This window comes from Simochromis diagramma, unplaced genomic scaffold, assembly GCF_900408965.1.
Source record: "Simochromis diagramma unplaced genomic scaffold, fSimDia1.1 OVJJ01000402.1, whole genome shotgun sequence".
Classification (NCBI taxonomy): domain Eukaryota; kingdom Metazoa; phylum Chordata; class Actinopteri; order Cichliformes; family Cichlidae; genus Simochromis; species Simochromis diagramma.
The window spans coordinates 7,630,050-7,652,419 of record NW_024386972.1 but is presented as its reverse complement, the minus strand read 5'-3'; the positions used below and the strand labels follow the sequence as shown (position 1 = coordinate 7,652,419).

The window sequence follows — 22,370 nt, the reverse complement described above, 5'->3', positions numbered from 1 at the left end:
GGGTGCTCAGCTGCAGACAGGAAAGTACTGCAGAGGGTCATCAACACAGCCCAGAAGATCACTGGCTGCTCTCTGCCCAGCCTGGAGGTCACTGCAAACTCTCGGTACCTCAGCAGAGCTGGCAATATCATCAAGGACCACTCTCACCCCAGCAACCAACTGTTTGAACCGTCAGGCCGACGGTACAGGTCAGATAAAACCAGGACAAACAGATTCAGGGATAGCTTCTTTCCCAGAGCTATCACCATAGTAAATAAGCACAAAAACAATTGAACCTATTCCATACCGTCACTGTCATTATATTATGCTGCTATTCATACTGTCATTATATTAATGCTGCTATCCTGTATATATTGTACATACTATTGTTTGAGTACTTACGATTGTTTTTTTGTACTTTTTATATTTTACATTTATATTTATTACTGAAACTTGCACCAAGGGAGTGGCACTCCAATTTCGTTGTACTCTGTACAATGACAATAAAGGCTATTCTAAGTGATTCTGTAATTCTACCTTTTTTCATTTTCATCACTGTTTAGGATTTGCAGATGTGTTTCTTTCGATTTAGGTCTCTCGGGGGGCGTGGCAGCCCAGCCAAGTTTGATAAAATTAATTATTTAATTTTAAAAAAAGCTGATTTATTTGGGGATTTTTTTTACTCTTGTTCACCTATAAGCTGTTGTTCCTCCCCTTTTAGCTCTTTTTGAACAATATAACAATTAAGAATGTGCAGATAACAAAAAAAAGTTACGGTAAAACACTTTCAACCTTTTAAGGTTAACGTGTTTTTGCAAACAGCTATTTTCTATTTGCTACTTGCAAATAGCTGTTTGCTGTGGACTAAACTAGAGCAGGTTTGCTCTCACTGAGCAGAACAATTGATGAGTGGAAAATAGAAAAGCTGGAGCCGTTTTAGGAAGATGATTCTAGGAAAGAGCTGAAATTGCTGGTGTTCCTCTTTACTTCTCTGTGTGTTTGTCCCAATACAGCACATAAAAGAACTATTAGAATTTCAACTCATCCTTTTAGTGCTTTTCAGGTTCCCATCCCTCTTGCCAGCAAAGCTGCTGACAAGTACATTCAATATGTGATTTTGAAGAACTATAAAGGAACATGAAGACATTTTATATATAACACCTTTATAAAAGTAAAAGCTCGTTGTTGTTTTTTAATTACTGTATACACATCTACATAAATAGCGCAATCAAAAAGGATGTGCATGTGAACAGAGCTGAAGTAGACCACTTCATGCACTTTGTTCATTATCCAAACACTTTTACCTCAGACCTACTTCATTCTTTGTTACTTGATGAACAAGATCAAGTGCATAAATCTGAATGGAACACTTTTTTTAGGTGATAACCACCATTTTAACAGTGCTAGGGAGGCATCACAACTCATTGCAACAGACAGCAGTAGAAATTTTTCCAAATTACAGTTAGAGTGGATATCTAGAAAGAAGAAAGGGTAGGATCACACTAAGGGCACATTGAGTGAGAAGAGAATGAAGATGATACACTCAATCAGTCTCCACTCTGAGAGGCCTCTCATTAACTATTCCAGTGATAATGACAGCACTGAGGAAGCTCCTCACTTACTGTTATTGTCATCTCTAGGATTCTTTTCGCCCCACTTCAGTTTCTGGAGAGAACTGTTTTCCTCTTCTTGACCTCTTTTTTTCTTCTTCCCCCTCTTGTATGAAGAGCGAGGCAAACTTAAACTAGTGTTTTCCTCCCCTCCAGTTACTAAGGCCACAGAGCCGTCTTAAGTTGGGATTATTCTCGGTTGCGGACACGAACACCTGCAGACACCACGGGTGAATAGGTGCTTTTCTTTCTCTTAGTTTTATTTTTTTAGTCCACATGGAGTCCACAGTGGAGGAGGAATACACAGTTTATGCCCTGTAGTGTTGTGACTGCTGCAACAAATTGCAAGGCGCACAGATGTCCATATGGAGTCTGGCGTTCACCCTCTGATGACTGATTACTTGGACCCAAGCCGACCCTCACATACTTGCTGAAATACACAAATCCTATCAACACAATCAGTCCAGTCCCTGTTTAAAGAATGCACATACTCAATGTACTGTTCATCTTAATTTATGGCCTTCCATGTGGTTGCACAACATTCCATTCATCCACTATGCATAAAGTGTGCAGTCACCACAATACCTCACTATAATAAGTGCTGAGACAGAGCAAGATGGAGGCTGAGGCATGGTTACTCTTGCCTTGGAGAGGATGTGTCAAAAATTAGGAACTGCACCTTCTGTCATCTGAAAACTCAAAAGGCTACATTTTTGCAGTCATTGACAGAATTAATCACAGCTTTTCAGTGTAACATGTCAAAAGATGAACTGTGACCATTTACAGCTACAAACTAAATTGCATTGCAAAACCTGTTTAAATGTTAAACTTTTTTCCCCCCTGCAGATTTTAAAACTTGATTGTAGGCTTTGCTTGAATGAAAAGGAAAACTCTCACATCTGTATGACTCCTCTCTCTCTCTCAGCCCCCTCCATAATTAACATTTTTATTACCATTAAGGTGTCAATGTGATTTTCAGTTTTGCCTCAGCGAAAGCTACTCCTGCTTGTGAAATCTGAAGTGCTTTAAATCTTCTGTGGTCAATGTATGTTTACATCTTTGTCAAACTTTAAAAAAAAAAAAATCCTTTCCTTTTTATCCCGACTACTTCTTTCAGTTTCTAGTCTTTTTTTTTGGTTGTTTTTTTGCACTTTTGAAAAAAATGTATCAGGAAAACAGACATTTATAACACCACTGACATGTTTTTACACATTTTTAGAATTGCATTTGAGATCTAATGTAGAAACAAAGTTAAGATGAGGCCACTTCAGTCCACTCCTAGACATGTATGATGATGCAAAAGCTGTTTCTCTTACTCATGTCCTTGTCAGTTAAGAAAAACAAGCACCAGCAGTGCAGACATAAAAAAACCTGTCTATGATACTTTACAGAAAACTCTAAATTCCTTAAGCTTACAAAAAAGAGAAAAAAAAAAGCTTGTAGCTACCATCGTCAATACCCTGATTTCATCCAGTAACTACTAAAGCTACTAGAAGGGTAATTTCATGCCAGGTAGCTCCCTCTCCTTGCTCAACTCTGACTAAATAACCAGACCCAGAGGGCTCTTTCACAGCAGGTGTTCTGTTAGTGCCTAACCCCGTACACCCACCCACCCTCTCTTGCCTCATCACTCCACCCACATTACAGTGAGCACAGAGGAGGCCATGCTCCCCTCAGCGTTAAGACAGAACACTTTGTTACAGCTCTATTAGCTAACTAATCTGAAAGAACTTTATTTTATTAGTCCCTTAAGACTCCTGCCAAGGCCCTTTTCATCCTTTATGGATTCAGTAACTGTGCAGACTCCGTCTCCCTGCCCCTCCCCTTTCCCCCTGTCTCTCCCAATCCTTCAATCCCTCCATCTTACATGCTTGCTCACCCCTTCACATACAATAGAGCTCTGTGGTACTGGCAAGGTTGCACCAACTGCGCATTACAGATGCAAGTGCACGCACACAAACAGGAGATATTGCACACAACTCACATGAGTCTTCAGTTAGTCAAGCCCGAATGCAGTCTAAATAAGCAATAGAGAAGACGATGTATGAAGAATTGAAAAGCAAAGTTAGATGCAGGAGGGATTCTCACTTTGTAGAAAAATGGAGCTCCAACGGCAAGTCAAATATTCAGGTGTGAATTGATAGCCTCACTGAAATCATCAACATTTGCCTTATATGGCTTCCGCTCGATTTCCCCCAACTTGCCCACAACCCACAAGTAACACATTCTGAAATGTGTGGGAGGCAGAAAGGTCTCAACATGATTTGGGGAGAGCTCCATATACAGACAGTTGAGATCAGAGATGAGGAGGTGGCCTATGCCACAACAAGTTCTGTGAGTATTACCATAGCATATTTCACACGCCACAAATGATGTGTACTTGAGCAAGTCATCCAAAATTGCTGCCCCCAAGTGCCTTTCATTTTAATTCACATATTTCACTTGCAGTCATAGTAAGATGATATCTCTAGTGACAGGCCATTTTGACCCATACATTTGATCAAATGGGAAAAAAGATTAGGATTCTGTGATGTCAAAAAAATGAAATATTCAGTAGGAGTTGCCATTAAAAATGAATATGGAGAAAGAGAAACAAGAGAACACTATAGCATACTGTATATCAACTATATGTGCTTTATAATAAATGAAAGGAAAACAGTGAGGTAGAATCCCCAGAATGATTCACAAGAGTTTTAAACAGCATATTTAGCTTTTCGATCTTTTATAACTGATGAGTTAAGAGGAATAAGCAAAACCTTTCATACAATATTATTCATAGAATTTTAAAAATCCATTGTTACATAAAGGCAGCTAAATTGATCAGTGACGAGCTACAGGGGATTCTATATTTATTCTCATTAATTAATGACATTTTGATGTCAAGTGAGAGATCAAACAGCACCAGCCTTATCCCTGGTTTGAGGTTTGAAACATTTATTCCTGATGGTCCAGATGTTTTGGGCTTCTTTTTTTCTTTTCTGTTACACTGCTTCTTTATTCTCTCAGCTACTATGTATGACTGCACTGTAAGGAATTGTTTAGGAAAGAGCTCAACAAAACAGTAGTGACATCAAACAGTGGGCAGCTCCCACGTGCACTTCGCTGAAGGGGAGTTTGGACGTCTTGCTCAATATGCAAGGGCTGATGGCATGGCGGCCCAGTGGCAGCACTGGGCCTCATGCCAGAGGAAAGCACTGCACGTAGTGGCTACACGTACATCCAAACGTAAGTGTGCACGCACACATGCACACTGAAAAAGAAAGAGACAGGCATGCGAATGCATAAACAAGCAAGGATAGCATTCCACATGCACGCAAAACCACACACATGTGCATGGCAGAAACTCTAATAATGCCATCAGAGATAGCCTAATGATATTGGAGGGCAGAGTGTGCGGGTTCGCTTTGATCTTCCCTCTTTCCCTTCTCATCCCTCAAAGCTTGTAGCAAAGAAAGAAGCTGAGCAGAGCAGAAAGGGAATAAGGGGGGGAGAAAGAGTGAGAGAAGAATAATTGCCAACCTTCATTTAAAAACAAGAAAAAGAGGGATACCACTGAAGTGAACCTTGCGGCAAAGAAAAAAAAAATCAAACTCGTTCTTTTTGCCTGCCTGTACCTGCAGAGCATACAATGGACAGTTGACAGCCCTCACAGCTGCCCCTCAAGCCCTGACTGAACAACAGGGCTGGATTTGGCTGAAGAAGCTGCTGCAGTCCAACAGATTCTCTCTCAGAGGAGCCAGAGACAAATACACCATGTCAATCTGCTCTGTCAGTCCAGCTGATAGCTGCCAACATTAACCCTATGCCTCCTACATGTCTGTTTCCTCCCACAACATACCGAGACAGGTAGTTTCTGATCCTGGCTGTCAATCAAATTTCCAAGCCCATTCCTCAAGTCATACAGGGAAAAAAATGTCAATCAAGGACGTAGCAAAGTAAAACAGGAATCCCATAAGCTCTCTGTTTGTACCAGATCAAACGGCTTGTTTGTGTTTGTCAGTTTGTTCATCAACTGTAGTGAACCACTATGTCCGTTGATGTGACGGTGTCTTCCAGCCTAGCAAGCACATCTGACTTCACTGGCCATGACGGATTGTGGGCACGGATCTATTTTTGGGGATCTGAAAACGCTCAGAAGGACCTGACAAAAGATTAAGGCCTGTGTGTGTCTGCGCCTAAGGGGGCAATGCAGCAGCTGCAGAGGCCAAGGAATGACAGTTGTGAGGAACCAGGACACTGCACCGTATAGTGCCTACTGAATGTACAAATAGAAAACTGAATAATTTCTCTGATTCAGGATATTCAGGTCTACAAGTCATATTCTAGAGTATGAGGTGTCCATTGGTTTTTGGCTGTTTGACCAAAGTGTGCCAGCAGCATTGTTAAGAGGGTGGGGGAGAGAGTGGGGGGCTCAGGAAAATCATTTTTAAAATATACTGAACTTCCTCAAAAGCAGCATTGTAATTTAATTTGCACAGTCGTCTAAACAAACAGTGAATCCCCTGTGCAGTATAAGGCTGCGTAAAACAAGATGATCAATAACAACTTCACATATTTTCTCATTTCACGGTAAGTTAGGAATGTCTTAAAGGTAGCTTTACACAAAGGCTGCAATCGGGCAAAGGTTAACCTACTGTGGTTCTATTAAAGGTGAAAGAAAAAGCATCCCAACTCCAGATTCATTTACATGTTTTAGAAGCATTTAGATCAGACACTGTAGTATCTCCTCAGCCAGTACCAGCTGAAACAGCAGTGAAAATGTGTGACTGCTTTATTGCTTTGTTGCGACAGTGACGTGCAGTCACGGCAATCATTGCATGACCAGTTAAATGTAAAAACAGACGGTTAATGACAGTAAGTGTCAACGTGAAATCGACTTCTCTTAAGTATCAGAACAGTATGCTGTCCTATAAAGCATCTCACAGTCCCCATTTTGGTCCATCCTGGAAATCACTGCCATGTTGTGGCCACAATTAACTGTTGCCTATGGAAGTTTTCTTGAGTACTAGACAATGAATCTGTCCCTGTTATTTTTATAGACATAGCAGCACTTTTTGGCACTCTGTGCATGGACATTATGAGTAAACCTGTGCTCTTTGAGACTGACAGGAGACCAGTGTGCTTGTGTCACACCACTGTGGGCTCACCTTTCATTATCTGTGCATGTTTTACTCATGTAAGCGTGATGGACAGATGTGCATTTAGAAACAGTAGCAAAATAATCACGTTGCACCGTGATTTACAATCTCAAATCTCTTATAATCTCTAATCACCTTGGTCAAGATGTATGACCAACGAAAGAAGTGAAGCAGAGCTTCCACAGAGAAGATTCAGATGATGGCAACTTCTTCAACTTCCTCACACAGTTCACATCTGAGTGTGGTTATTTTGCCGCTATTAAAGAGACACACCTCATTTCTAAGCTTATGAGATGCTGATATCTCTTTTGGAGACAAAACAATTATCCAACACAACATAAAAAATGTGAAATAAACTCTAAAAAAAAGCTCGTCTACAACACAAGCTCGTTAATACAGCAGTAGCATTAATCTTTAAACACCAAAAAATGCCATATACAAATTTGCTAATAACAGTTTTCTTGTAGTGAGGTGTTTTCACATGGGGTGTTGCTATTTTTACTACAGGAAAAGATCTAAATAATTCCTCCACATCATTCCAGCTGATGGGTAAATATTTATCATCTCTAGTAATATTTTAAGATATCGCTCCTCTCTACTCAACATTTTAAACTTTAAGTGTCAGTTTCCAAAATGTAACAATGATCCTAGTGCTTCCTCAGTCTCCAGGCTAATTGCAACAAGATGTAGGTGAGACTGTCATCACATTTTCTGGGTGGTCCACTACTCTCATGGGTGTATTAAGCAATTAAATCGCTCAAACAAACTACAGCAGCATTTTTACTTTTCTTGTTCAGTTTCATACCTGTTTATGCGATACATGTGCATTGCACGCAGCCATCATGCATTTGGGTTGTTTTTCCAAATTAAGCTTCACAATATAAATTGCCATTTTCCACACAGTGTGGTGCATTTTTAAATGTGCATCGTGCGCTGCTGAGGGAAATGAAGCTGTGAGTAGGTGGTGTGTTCAAGTTCCAAGAGGAATGAAAGAAAAATTATGTGGCCATGACAAGGAACATTTTCTTTAGTGTTGCCATTACAATGAAAAAGACCTCTTCACCTTTTCTCTGACTCTACATTAAAAAGAGGAACACAGAGGACACCTCACATATTTTCTGCAATTTTATGTACAGAACTTTCATAGACAGGATTACATCTTTTAGCCTCCTGTAGTTTCCATTGAGTACACCACTCTCCTCCACCAACACATGCTTTATCTAACAGTGATCAAATCCAGTATCTCCCAAAAGTGAGTACACACCTCACGTTTTTGTAAATATTTTAATCATGTCGTGGAGCTGGTGGATGTTAGAGACCTTGGGCTCCTCCACCTTCCATTTGAGGATGCCCCACAGATGCCCAATAGGGTTTAAGTCTGGAGGCATGCTTGGCCAGTCAAGTACCTTTACCCTCAGTTTATTTAGCAAGGCACTCGTCTTTTTGGAGGTGTGTTTGGGGTTGTTATCATGTTGGAATACTGCCCCGTGGACCAGTTTCTGAAGGGAGGGGATCATGGTCTGCTTCAGTATGCCACAGTACATGTTGGCATTCATGGTTCCCTTAATTAACTGTAGCTCCCCAGTGCCAGCAGCACTCATACAGCCCCAAACAATGACATCCCACCACCATGCTTGACTGTAGGCAAGACACACTTGTCTTTGTACTCCTTACTTAGTTGCTGCCACAGACCCTTGACACCATCTGAACTAAATAGGTTTATCTTGGTCTTATCAGGCCACAGGTAATGCACATCCTTAGTCTGCTTGTCTTCAGCAAACTGTTTGCAGGCTTTCTCGTGCATTATCTTTAGAAGAGGCTTCCTTCTGGGACAGCAGCCATGTGATGCAGTGTGTGGCGTATGGTCTGAGCACTGACAGGCTGACTCACCGCGCCTTTAACCTCTGCAACAATGCTGGCAGCACTCATACATCTATTTTCAAAAGACAACCTCTGGATATGACGCTGAGCACTTGCACTCAACTTCTTCGGTCGACCATGGCGAGGTCTGTTCTGAGTGGGACCTGTCCTGTTAAACTGCTGTATGGTCTTGGCCACTGTGCTGCAGCTCAGTTTCAGGGTGTTGGCAATATTCTTATAGTCTAGGCCAGCGGTCCCCAACCTGTTTTGCGCCACGGACCGGTTTATGCCCGACAATATTTTCACGGACCGGTCTTTAAGGTGTCGCGGATAAATACAACAAAATAAAACTAGTACCGGTACCGAAAAAAAGAAAATTTATTCATAACACACGTGAAAAGACCAAGGAAAACCGAGTAAACGATAAAAACGATAACAAAATAACGCTGAAAACCGATAAAAACCCTGAAAACTATACATTTCACACCTGAGCCTCAACTCTCGCGGCCCGGTACCAAACGACTCACGGACCGGTACCGGTCCGAGGCCCGGGGGTTGGGGACCGCTGGTCTAGGCCATCTTTATGTAGAGTTCTTTTATTCAGATCCTCAGAAGTCTTTGCCATGATGTGCCATGTTAAACTTCCAGTGACCAGTATGAGAGAGTGTGAGAGCAATAACACCAAATTCCACACACCTGTTCTCCATTTGCACCTGAGACCTTGTAATACTAACGAGTCACATGACTCTGGCTAATTGGGCACAATTTGGATATTTTCATTTAGGGATGTACTCACTTTTGTTGCCAGCGGTTTAGGCAATAATGGATATGTGTTATTTAAAGGTGAGAGCAAATTTACACTGTTATACAAACTGTACAATGACTACTTTATATTGCATCAAAGTGTCATATCTTCAATGTTGTCCCATGAAAAGATACAATAAAATATTTACAAAACGGGTGGACGCACTTTTGTGAGATACTGTATATACACAAAAGAACCAAACTGGGTTAACAGGCAATGATCAGAATGTCTCACTCACCATTACCATCACTAAATCAGAATCAGAATCAGAATCAGAATGGGGTTTATTGCCAAATGTTGAGCAGGTTTACAACATTAGGAAATTGCTGCGGTGCTTCAGTGCAAACATGGTGTCATAAATAACACTTAAATAGACATGGAAAAAATAAAAGTAGGGATAAGAATTAAAAGTGCTACGTGGAAAGATATGTGCATGAGATATACATGAGATATATACATGAGAGTAAGAATTAAGAGTGCTACGTTGAAAGATATATACATGAGTGCAGGTGGTGATCAGTGCCAATCATGGAATGATACAGTGAACACAGCGTAGGGTCATGTGTTAGTGGTGGGAACAGTCATATGGTTATTGTTCATGTGTCCAACAGCAGAGGGGAAGAAACTGTTCTTATGGCGAGAGGTTCTGGTGCGAATGGACCGGAGCCTCCTGCCTGAAGGGAGCAGGTCAAACAGACTGTGACCAGGGTGAGAAGGGTCAGCTGAGATCCGAGCTGCACGCCGTAATGTCCTGGAGGTGTACAGGTCCTGCAAAGATGGGAGTCTGCAGCCAATCACCTTCTCAGCAGAGCGCACAACACGCTGCAGTCTCTGTTTGTCCCTGATAGTGGCTCCAGCGTACCACACGGTGATGGAGGAGGTGAGGATGGACTCGATGATTGCAGTGTAGAACTGCATCATCGTCCGTGTTGGCAGGTTGAATTTCTTCAGCTGCCTCAGGAAGTACATCCTCTGCTGGGCTTTCTTGATGACGGAGGTGATGGTGGGCTCCCACTTCAGGTCCTGGGTGATGGTGGTACCCAGGAAGCGGAATGAGTCCACAAAGGTGATGGGGGTGTCAGTCAGGATGATGGGGGGGAGTGGGGCTGTGTGCTTCCTGAAGTCCACAATAATCTCCACTGTTTGAAGCTACTGTTTGAAGAAAATGAACATACAATATACAACTAACTACTGCGTATGCGATGCACGCAAAAAAGAAAAAACAAATGCGATGACATGTCGTGTATGAACACTGGAACACCCCTCTCATGAGATTCTCTTTAAGCAGGCCATTATGGGATTTCTGGGTAAGGAAAACAAAGTAAGACACTACTGAAGGGTGGGTAAACCAATCATGTGTGCTTTAGCAAACATAATCATTGAAGTTAAGAATTTTCAGTGACTGTTTGATTTTAACTAAGCAATGTTTATTTAGAAAAGAAAAAAGAAACCCAAATGCATTCTGTTTAATCGCATCATTACTTGTGACTTGTATTCTCATCTTTGTTATGTGCTGTACAATGCAAACTTAGGATGATGAATGGTTGGTCCATCTGGTATTTCCTGCCCATATTCAGTTTTTCCATTAGTCATCATTTCTGCTGTAACTACCCACCTCACCCTCAGCCCCCAAAAAACAGCCACAAGAAACGAACACTGTCAAAACACTCGTTAACTTCTTTGTTTAAATAAAGCCCACACTCAGTGTAAATACCCAGAAGACCACGCTGGAATCTAAATTGTGACCACACGAATACCACTATAGTCAGTGAAGTCACTGGGGAGTTAAGCTTTTTACAACTTCCATAATTAGTAGTCCTGTTTTTATCTCGTTTTTAAAATGTAATCAGCTGTTTCACAGGGAGTTTATCAAAACTGAACTGCACTACTTTATAGTGTTTACGGTACATTTATGGTCTGACTAACACTTGGAGTACTAAATGAAAGACAAAGGTAAGCAACTCTGTTCCATGTAAACTCAAGCTAGTCTGCTCAGTGGTATTGTTATGGTTGTAGGGTCGGGATCCAAAGCAGCTCTTTACTTCTCTCACGTTATAACAGTTTTAAAGATTTCTGCTAGGCAGGAAGAATGATTTAGAGAGCTGTGGCGCTGGCCAATACACTGGGCCATCCACACTTCTTTTACCACTAGTATGTATTGTCTTCTCAAATGGCAATATAAAAGTAGGAGGCCATTTCACAAGACAGTGGAGTGCTGTGAAAAACAGTCACACAAATTTAAGCTATAGTTTTGAGTAAAAGGTCCCTGGCAGCTGTGGCTCCAAATCTCTCACCCCCTTTAACTGTCACATAATGGCTGCAGTGATGTACTGCAATGCCTGCCCAGTACTTAATGGTTATCTACTGCTGTACAGTAACAACAGGGCTCCTTCTCCTTAATATGCCACTTTTGCTAGACTAAAATATGGAGGGACCTCTTTACAAGCACTCCACAAAAATGCTCTGTCTTCGGGTGAACACCTCACTCTGTTAACACAATACATAGAATGACAAAATGAAGTGAATGGCAAAATAAGAGATGGGATTCAATAGAAAACTGCCCCATTATACATAGCAATTAATCAATTACTGGGATTGAATCAATATTCCCCGCCCAGTTTGGCAGCCTGACAGCACTCAGGTGTAATTAAAATTGTTGCTATTGACAAATCAAGATGGATGGAGGGTCTGCCGCCTGCACTGATCAGCTCTGAGAGTGATTCACTCTGTGTGAAAAACCTGTGGGATGGGTTTTGTTTTTTGTGTGTGCGTCTACAAATGTGTGATTGGGTATCGCATCAGTGAATGTGTGCACGGTGTCAGTAAGGCTGCAATTAGCGTCCCTAAGTTGAGGTCAAGCACAAGTAATGCACAAGGTCAAAGCCCAGTGTCCAAACATCCATTTCACTCTGCCACCTTCTATTATCACTGGGTTATTCCCATTAAGCTGACTGCTAAGAGTGTTAAATAATTTAGTCATGTGTAAAGTCTATCCAAGCAAATGATGATCAAGATGTTAATCTAATCTCATCTAAATTTAGGAAAGTGCTCAAGTGTAAAGTATACAGAAAAGCTATGAAAGTATGTCTGTCTTTCAAAGTGGAACATTTTCTTCCACCTTTCAGAGTCACAGATAAAATAGGAATCTCAATTAGAAGGTGATATCAGATTCTAAGCCTTTAAGATGATACCAGCAGGGTAGCTGAATGTGGTGATGGATGAGCAGCTGGCTAAGAAAGCAATCACAAGCTTGTCAGCCTTCAAGGGACAAAAATGTCACACACAGACTCACAAAAGTTTCAAATAAAGGCTTTGATTAGCTTCCAGTTAATTGGCGATGCTGCGATCACCTTTTTTTTTTTTCTCCCTTTCCCCTCTGCCTCATTCCATCTTTGACTATCTTTCTTTTCACATAAGACAACATTTATAAATTACATCTGCAAAAAAAATATTTCAACAGTGCTTGGTGTTTACATGAAGCTTGGCAGGAGTCAAAGGAACTCTTCAAAAGCAATATCAGAGGCGTCAATGATCAGTGCAAAAATAAAAGTGCCAGAACATTCTTTTTCTGAGATGTAAGACATTTATTATTGAGGGATCCATGCCTTAAATCTCTTGAGACTGGCCCTTAAGCATTAAACAGAACAAAAAACGGAAAATAAGAACAATGTTTCGTGAATTTGAACACAATTTTCAAAGAAGTGTCACGAAGGAGTAATTTATTGCACTATTAAAAAAGGAAGACAATTTCAATCCCACACAGCTAACGCATTAAAAACGCATGCCATTAGTCCATTTCTGGTTTTTACCTCTCAGTCAGTTAAAAGGTTAACATATTAACACAGGGAAACAAATTAGCAACTGCAGAGAAGGCAATGCATCATTCAGTATACTTTTCTTTTAAAGCTTTAGAAAATAAAGCCTGTAATTGTCAAGTATATGAAAAATTAAAGGAGTGCTTTCTATGCCACAGGCAAGTGGCAAAAGTGAGGCAGGAAAATTAAGCGATATACAGAATCTTCTATAAACTATCTGACATATAAAACTCTGATGTCCTGGTTGCTTTCTTAGGAAATGCTATAAATTTGTGAGGTTTAAAGAAAATCTATTTGTTTGTGTGCAGCTTATGAGCTCTGGGATAGCTTATTAGCTGTGAAAATTGTCAGAATGCTGACTTCCACATTGGTGCTTTGTTCTACAGTAAAGCAGTATAGACTATACATTGCCAGCTCTCACTCGAGCTTAAGACCAACAAGAAAGGAAGGATGCACTACCCTCTGCTGCTGTTCAGCAGAAAATTCTCAAGGAGGTAGACATCCAAATTAGTGAAAAACTGACATCAATAAGGTTACCAAGTACCCATTTATTTATACATTCAACCAATCGTACTGGGAGAAAAGTGATAAACACAGACCTGTTCACATTTTCCCTGATATTCTTTAGCATGTTTCTCCAACTGGACCAGTCCTACACAACAATTGTGACCAAATGCAGCCAATTCTCTGTAAAAGAAAAGCCTAGATGATGAAATGCATGAGATGCTTATTCATAAGAAAGAAACCAGTTTTGATGTGATACCTGGAGAGAAAGAAAGATCTCCTGTATCGAAATGTTAAAGCAGCCCCACACAAACATATTCAAATGTCATTAGATGGTTGAATCTAAAACACTGCCTTAGAAAATAGAAAGCCCATTCAGACCCAAATGAATAAACACACTCATTTTGTATATAATGTGTGAGTAATAGCTCATAACAGCAAGGTTATCCGTCAAATGCATCTGGAAGTGGAAAAAGACTCATGTTCTAATAGTTCTCTTCATTCCACAGTATTATTATGTAAAGCATAAAAATGTATTCTCTCATCAAATCAAAGCACCCTACAAATCAAAGTTAAGGCAATTACAATCTTATTCCACCCTTTCAAATGGCAACAGCTGTTTCCCCATGGTCAAAATTGCAGCATAATTGCACACGGTAGCATATGGTTATGGCTGATTAATCCAACTGGGGGTGAAGGCCCATTATTCCTGCATGGGATGGGTAAATAGGCAGTGGATCCGAGTGCTGGATAGACGGGTAATGGGATGGCGAAAAAGGGAATGGGCCTTTGATGAGATGTCTGTTAAAAATGGCGTGATTGTCAGAATCGATCAGACCCTCTACTGTCCTTATCCAAGTCTTTAAAATGATCTGCTTGTCATCCGGTTTCTTCAACACAGAGTAATGCCAGTGGTGCAAATCTATGCAGAAAGGAGGAACAGTTTAGTCCGAGCCCCTTTTATAATACGATATGTATTGCTGTGGGCATTTCCAATTTAATCCCCCTTCATGAACTCCATGAACTAGTAGTGGGGACATTATTGTAGCTCCAGGGGAACCCGGTGTGCATGCCAGAGATGTGATAGTTAAGACTGCTTACTGGTTTGTGGGCTTAGACTGGCCACCGCTTGTAAACAGATGAACACCCACAAGCCCAAAGAGCTAATGTATGCATTCAAATTCATAGTTCGCCGGCAAACACACTCACACAAAACACATCCCCCAGGGAACAGCAATTACAGGGTTCATAGGTGGTTTCCAAAGCCTCCAGCCAATCTGAGTGCATTTCAATTGTAAACACACAAGGATCCACATGAGTGCGATGGGTTTGGGGGCCTCCTGAAGCTAGTGTCACTCTAAGGTCTGTCCTCATTTCCATCTAGCCAGATGAGGGATGATGATGGTAAACAGGCCTTGACTGTGACTCCCCCCTGCCTGTTGCGGGTTGCATAATGTCCTACTTAAACAGTGAGGGAAAAGTTCAAGTCTGTAATCACATTCATACCTCCCGCTTATTATTTTGTTGAAGTCTTTTTGGAGTCCAATTTGAAGGACGTAAGCAAGAGCCGATCATGCTCACTACAAGGTATTGTGCACTGGAATCCCACGTGTGTGGCACAGAAGTACAGAAGGCCCCCAGATGCTAATTTAACAAGCTGTGAGAGTGCACAAGTGTGGCTTGGCTTGCCTCAGCAAATATGAAAAACACAGGATATGCTTTCAGCACAGTGATATTAAAACAAGGTGGAATGCCCTACTGTAAATCCTTCAATCCATTCGCAGTGCATAAACCTTGTTCATGCCGAGGCTTTATTGTTCCAGCTCACACACAGTAGATCGAAAGGAGCACAGGCTTCAAAAGGAAAAAAAAAAACAACCCCAAAAAACACTGTAGTGTTCTTGCTGAAAAGCCAAGTACAATAAACATGTAAGCTATCAGTGTTCTCCATACCGTACATCAAAGGGTAAATACTAACACCTGTAAATAAAGGTGCACAAAACGCACAAGCTCAGCCTTTACAAATACATTCTTCAAACCACCTTCAACTTCTGCTGTGCATGAAAATGTGCACCCACAAACACGGGGAACAAATGGAGCAATAATTTCTGTGCAGGTATTCTAACTTGGCCAAGTGCAAAGCAGAATGATCAAAGAAGAACATGTCAGAGAAAAAAAAAGACAGTCAGCAGTGCTGGTTTAATCCAGTATAGTCACTGCCCCAATTAGACTATATGACTGAACAATGAAGCCAACTCATCATCACTACTAAAGCCAAAAGGGAGAAGAGTACACCCTCTGTTTTTTGGATTCACAAAAATATTCAAATTGCTTTCAGTCATTCAGCAATGACCCTTGTCTCTCTCAGTGTATACTGACAATTCCCAGCTGGTCTGGGTGGCCTCTTTTCCCATTCCCAGAAGCCAAATTAATAACCATGCAAAGACAAATAGGACAGCCATGGCAAACAGACTCCTTTGTGCCATGTTCCAGGCAGTGGGCAAAATGACAGCGGCTTAAAGAGACTATTTGTGAATTAGGCTACTACATCATTGCCTCAGTTTGTTCTGGTCAAACTGTCTGGACTGCACAGCACTTAGAATAGCATAATCTGAAATTTCCAATTTTCCAATAAAATGCCTCTTTTTGAGGTTACATAGCTATTTCCAAGAGAGGAGCTGGTTGAAATTTTAGGATTTAACTTGTTACAATGTTCCATGAACTAAAAATGAAAAAGGGGAGAGTGTCTGGCATGCCAATGGGGGAATTTAGGGAAGCAATCACAGAACAGAAAGTTGTGAAATGGTATTGATTATTCCTTGCTATTGTTACTTTGCAGCACCCTCTAGGAAGTGAGCCACTGTTGGTGGCTCCATATTTATGCCACCTCTCTTCACGTTAAACTCTCATCCTTTCTTTCCCATCTAAGCGCATCAATTTTTACACTATTTTGTCACAAAGATCAAACAGCAGACGACCATAATCAGGATCATTTTCCTCCTCTTCCTATTCTTCTCCCTCCGCGATGATTCTCCGGGGAAGTGACAGTTCATGTTCTGTTGGTTCTACATCATGAAGAATTGTTCATCCTAATTAAATAATTCATTGTGCAATTTAAAGAACAGCCTCCGACTCAAGCAAAAGTACCACTTGTGAGCAATACAAGTTTACAGAAAACTTCTCACGTTGATAGTGTGCAGAGAGTGTTTCTTTATATTTCTCTTTGAAGTGTTTTTTTTTTAAACATATATCTAAGCAATTAGTACGCTCTGTCATAAATTTTCAAAGACTATGTGTGGCAATTTAATAACATAGTCCCACTCTTAACCTTTTTGGATGTATGGTACTGGAAAATTGGGCCAAGATCAATAAATAAAAGTCCCACTTCAAAAAGCTCTGAAAGTGCTATCCAGAGAGAAAAACAGAAGGTCTTTAGTTACACCTCTCTCTTAGACTTGCCACTACTAGAGACCTTCGGTGGGTAGTTTTGTTTTATTGAATGTAGCGCAGTGAAACTCTAGACATCCCTCTGAGAAATCTATCACTGGACTTTGACCATGAGTTTTCTTGCCAGCCCTGAATACTAAAAGCGATATGTTGTGACCTTTTGCCAAAGTGCTGGCTGCAGGGATCTACGACAGCCTCGCTTTTTTTCCTCTCCTTCCCTTTGAAAATCATTTCACAGGGCACAGCTGCTACAAGGAAACAGAGATCCCCAGTCTGTCAATTAAGATGAGTGACAAATCAGGACATTTGTAGTCTGGAGACATTCTCTCAACCCCTCTGTCTCCACAAATCATTCTCAGTTGATTCTTTTTTTTGGCTTAGCTCAATTCACTTACTTCAACTTTGTTCAAATCCATAACAATAAGTTTCAGTAATCCTACAAAGAACATGTGTACTTGCTACTAATAAAAATGTGATACACAAAAGACCAAAGGTGACTGTAAAGGGTAACAGGAAATGGATTAATAGTCTTGGTTTAAAGTGTCCCTTGCTCACTATACACAGTGTTTCAGGCACTTGCAGTCGGACGTTTATCTCCAAAGGGGCTGGAAATTACCTTCTCAAGTGTGGGCAAATAAAACACACAATGACCATTTAGTGGAAAAGATGAGTCACATCAAGGTAACAAAAATGCAAAAACCTCTATCTCAACATTTCCCCCTTGAAAATGCAGCTTCACCTTCTCCACTGATTAAGTTACTAAAAATATCTGATGACCACCTTCAATTATTCACCCTTTTTGTTGCTTGTAATAAGAATGTGTTAAATTTTACTTTCATCGAAACAAGTCAAGAGCTTTCCCCAAAAGGCAACCATCTCCTTTCATTCACACAATTTCAATCAACTTTCCTCTAAGATTGAAAATGGAGATGACGCACTGCACTTCTATGATTGTGTCAAGATTCATGTCCAATACATTAAGCTACAAACACACCACAGCTCTAAAAATGTTGTGGCTGATTCCTGCGCCATGTCCTAGTAGCGCCACGCACCCTGTCATAACCACGCTTACTAATGTTAATCTGAGTGCCACTCCTCTGACAGAATGAAATCCTGAAGTCCCTGCGAAGCTCCTCGAGTTGAGCTGTAGCTAGTCAACATAATCTGCAGACGTTGAGTGACGCCGATGTGTCTGTGCCAAACATGACATTCCAACAGAGTCCTCCCCTGCTGCTCAAAGCTCCAAAATAGACATGTTAGAAATGACAAAACCAGCAGGCGAGCCCAGCATTGTCTCGGCATGACCTCAGTAAGCGAATGAGAGTGAACAGTGGGACAGACCAGACAGCTCTTATAACTGTCACTTTAAACACAATATCCAGACTGAGTTTGCAGAAAGGCTTTTTTATTCAATTTCAAGACAAGAGTGTGCTTATGTGTCAGTAACCAAAAATAAGGTGTTTAAAAGTTAAAGGGTCTTTGTTTAAACCACGGAATGCTTTCCTATTTTGGATAAATCAGAACTACTCATGGACTAAATGCAAGTTTTTTGCCATCAGTTTAATCCTGATGTACATCATTTAATAATGAGACATTTTTTTTACTCTTTTCCCTGCCACACAATGACGATGAGTGACAATGTACGAAATAAAAGGACCGAAGAAGATCCCTCTTTGCTCACCAAGCCCTAAAGCAAGACTTCATAGCACTTTGGTCTGATGAAGGCTGTTCTCCCATCGTTAAAAAGCTGTTTTAGCAGACTGGTCATTAAAATATGGCAAGCACTGGCTGACATGTCCATCCAGAGGCAGGCTACTTGCCTCATCATGTTCTTTAATCATCGGGTGGAAAGAGAGCATCCCACACTGGGGTCACTTTCAACGAGCTGCACTCTGAATGGTCTGAAGAGAGTCCAATTAAATCCTACATTTTCTGACCCAAGAGTGACTATGTGATGGAATCTGAGAGCTGCTGCTGGATGGATTGAGCAGAAAGAGAGTGAGAGTGATTGCAAGCCTTCATCCCCAACATACATAGTCACATGCATGCATAATTTCTGTATGCATCAGTGCATAACCACAGAAAAACTCGCAAAACATTCTCCCCGGGCCACCTCTGTAAATAATGTGTTCTTATTTAACTTGCTTGGTTAAATAAGCATTCAGAAGGAAAGAAAGAAGAGTGGGGCAAAGCATCTAGAATCAGATACAAACAGCAGGAGAGAAGCAGTTATAGAAAACGAGAAAGCAACAATGTCAGGACTCTTAATCCCTAGGACACATGAGTTATCAATCTGTTGTAAATGTCAAACGCGGGGATATGCCCCTGTGAACGATGGATATCTGCCTTGTTTGTTTGTGTGTGCACATTTTTTTTTAATTCATCTTTCCTACATTGTATTATTGAGTAAGCCCCACAAGAGCTTAGAGTCTATCTTGAGCGGCAATACTCTCTCTTCATAGAGCCATCAGTACCTGAAGCCCAACAACCTGAGCGGAGGTGGTGCAGCAGAGGAAGGCAAAGAATGAGAAGATTGTCATCCTGAGACTGTCACCGTCTCCTGATCCATGTTCAGAGTACATATGTTTGAACATATGTACTCTGAACATGCCTGAATGAGAGGTCAAAGAGACACAGTACAAGAGTTCCACTTTGTGCAGTGTGTGATGAAGCTTTGAAGTGTGAAGAAAGAGGACAACCCTCAGTCAAGTTCATCATGTTTCCATTTTCATTTTCTAGCAATTTTCCAGGCTCTACTTCAGCGAGGAACCCCTGGAGCAACAGCAAGGACCCATGGTGCAAACTCCTGACCCCACTAAATGTGCGTTTGAATCAAAGTGACAGTAATGTACACGTTAATCTCCCGGAGCAACTAGGTTTTCTTTTAGAATAGTTTAAAAAAAAAAGCAACCGACTTTAGCATAACAGCATAAAAAATAAAACACCCTGCAGCTCTGTGATAGGTGGATAAAAATGAAAGGAAGAATGCCTGAGGTTACAGTAGACTCTCTTTCTGGGCACAGAGTCTCCACAGAAATATTACAGGAGATCTTGTGGGATTATTGCGCTGAGAATTTGACTCGTGAAAAACAGATAATAAAAAAAAAGGAAGATAAACGCCACCGATTCCCTGTGAACTGCCACACTTGGCTGGTGCTTCCCTCCGCTCAGGCTGCATAATTCTCAGAAAACCAATTAATTTTCAACATTTGATACTTTACCCGCTCTAATCGTTGCATTTCAATATGTATGTATTTGTTTGCCGCGCTTGTTTGCCGTGCAAAGTTTAGTTTCCTGCGGGGAAGAGTGATTCATTATTTTGTACTTATTAATCAGCTTAACATTTTAACAGCTTGGCTCGTAATGGCACGTGACATCAGAGGGGCTCATTATACATGTTCAAACTGTAAAACAAAAAAACAGCAGTAAAAAAAAAAAAGAAATAAATAAGAGTATTCGTTAAAACTGTCTTTTTTGAAAACTTGAGAAACCTTAAATGTGGATTGTCGGTGTGGATGAACTCAATGAAGTTTGATATACGTTAAGTGTGGGGGAAAACTAAGCCTATTTTAAATGTTTATTAAAGCACAAACGTGAGAGTGGTGCCACATTTAACAGAGCTCAGCATCTCACTGATGTGAAGCCTAATGAGAAAATTGTGGGCTACGTGCAAAAGGATGAAGACTGCAAAACTCCGGTGCCACACCACACCGGAAAGGGTTCCACATTAACATCTAACACAGCAGGTAGCTACAAACACCAATGGGCCGGTGTGATCGGTTCATCGGTACAGTAGCGATCCAACACTCTTCTTACCTTGAGGTTGTGCGCAGTGGATGAGTAAGGAAAAAAATAAAATCCATGCGACGCGCCACATCGATCTGTTAAAGGAGTCCTCAAACATGGTCCCAAACCGGGAGGACTGGACAACAAGTGCCCGGTGAGCTTTAAGCATGCCGTAGTGGCCGAGTCCCGTCGTGGCTGTGGTGCCGTTCGCCTGCTGCTTGATTCTCTCTGTCAGGAGGACCTGCGACCACTAAAGTCGAGCAGAGCGCACCGACCTCGGAGCGCAAAACCAAGCCTCTGCCGTAGCCTGTGGCGACTGGAGAAATTCGGTCAAACTGTGTGTTTGTTTTACAGTCTAAGTTCGCTGCAGTTCCACGAGCCTCGTTGATGGTAAAATATTTCCGTAGGAGTACCGAAACAGAGCGCGTTTATTTATCTGAAGGATGCAACTCAATCAGATGAATCCAGGTTAAGTCCAAGTACAGTCTGTCTCTTGCTGCACCTGTAAGAAGGAAAGCTGCACCTCATAGAACACCTTTCCCCACTTACACGTCGTGCGTCCTTGAGATGCTGGTTTGTTCTTTTTCTTCGTCTTCTTCTCTTTACTTAACTTCCTCCTTCGCCTTGTCCCCGGCGGAGTGCTTAGGTGTTTTTGTTCTTTCTCTTTTCTTCTTCTCCAAAGCACAGAACAGACTTTTCCTCGAATCCTTTCCTTTCTGAAGAGGAGCGCCACAAATGGAGCACACCCCCCGTAAAGTTCCTCCCCAGAGCGCACCGTCAAGGTCGCCAATTTGCTTTGACAGGAGCGGAGAAGAACTACAGCAGTTCGCTGAGCGGAGAATGGGGGGCGGTGGGGAGAGAAACTTGCATGTAGTCACAGGATGAGAGTGGGAGCCGTGCCGTAGAGGAAAGCCCGGTTGCCGGTGCCTCGGATGAGGACGAGTCCCGGGTTCTTCGTGAGGTAACGCTGGGATCTGATGCTTCAGCAGCAGCGCAGCGCATGATGCCACCATGCGGCCATGCGCAAAAACACATCTCCTGTTACAATACAGCCAAGCACATGGTTTCAGGAGAGGATTTTATTGCTTTCCACATTACACAAAGGTGGAATGAATATAGTCCTTTGTTAAAATGATTTAAGGAGCATGCGTCCGGCTTGTGCTGCCAAGAATGTAGTGGTTCTTAGGGTGCCTGTGGAGAAATCACTATGATATTTCTGCGGGGATTTATAGGCTAATGTGTCTGAGTTTACTGACCTTGTAGTACTTTTTATCCCCCGTGGTATCATTAGAGGGATTTATATTTTGGCTGCATTTTAATACTTTGAGCTATGATACTGTATGTTTTTGTAGCACTTTCTGTATTGCTCTTTTCCTTTTTTCGCTGAGGCTACAGGATGTAATTCTCGATGCTATTTGAGGTGCAT

At 41.4% G+C, this 22,370-nt stretch overlaps 1 protein-coding gene across 1 annotated transcript in view; it reads right to left on the bottom strand.

Annotated features, from left to right (window-relative positions):
- sdk2b (sidekick cell adhesion molecule 2b) overlaps positions 1–22,020 on the bottom strand; it is a 267,154-nt gene extending 245,134 nt beyond the window's left edge. Inside the window, 1 exon segment of the mRNA XM_040039067.1 lies at positions 20,975–22,020. Coding sequence (XP_039895001.1) covers positions 20,975–21,113 — 139 coding nt within the window. The 5' untranslated portion in view covers positions 21,114–22,020.
- Positions 22,021–22,370: the final 350 nt, after the last annotated feature.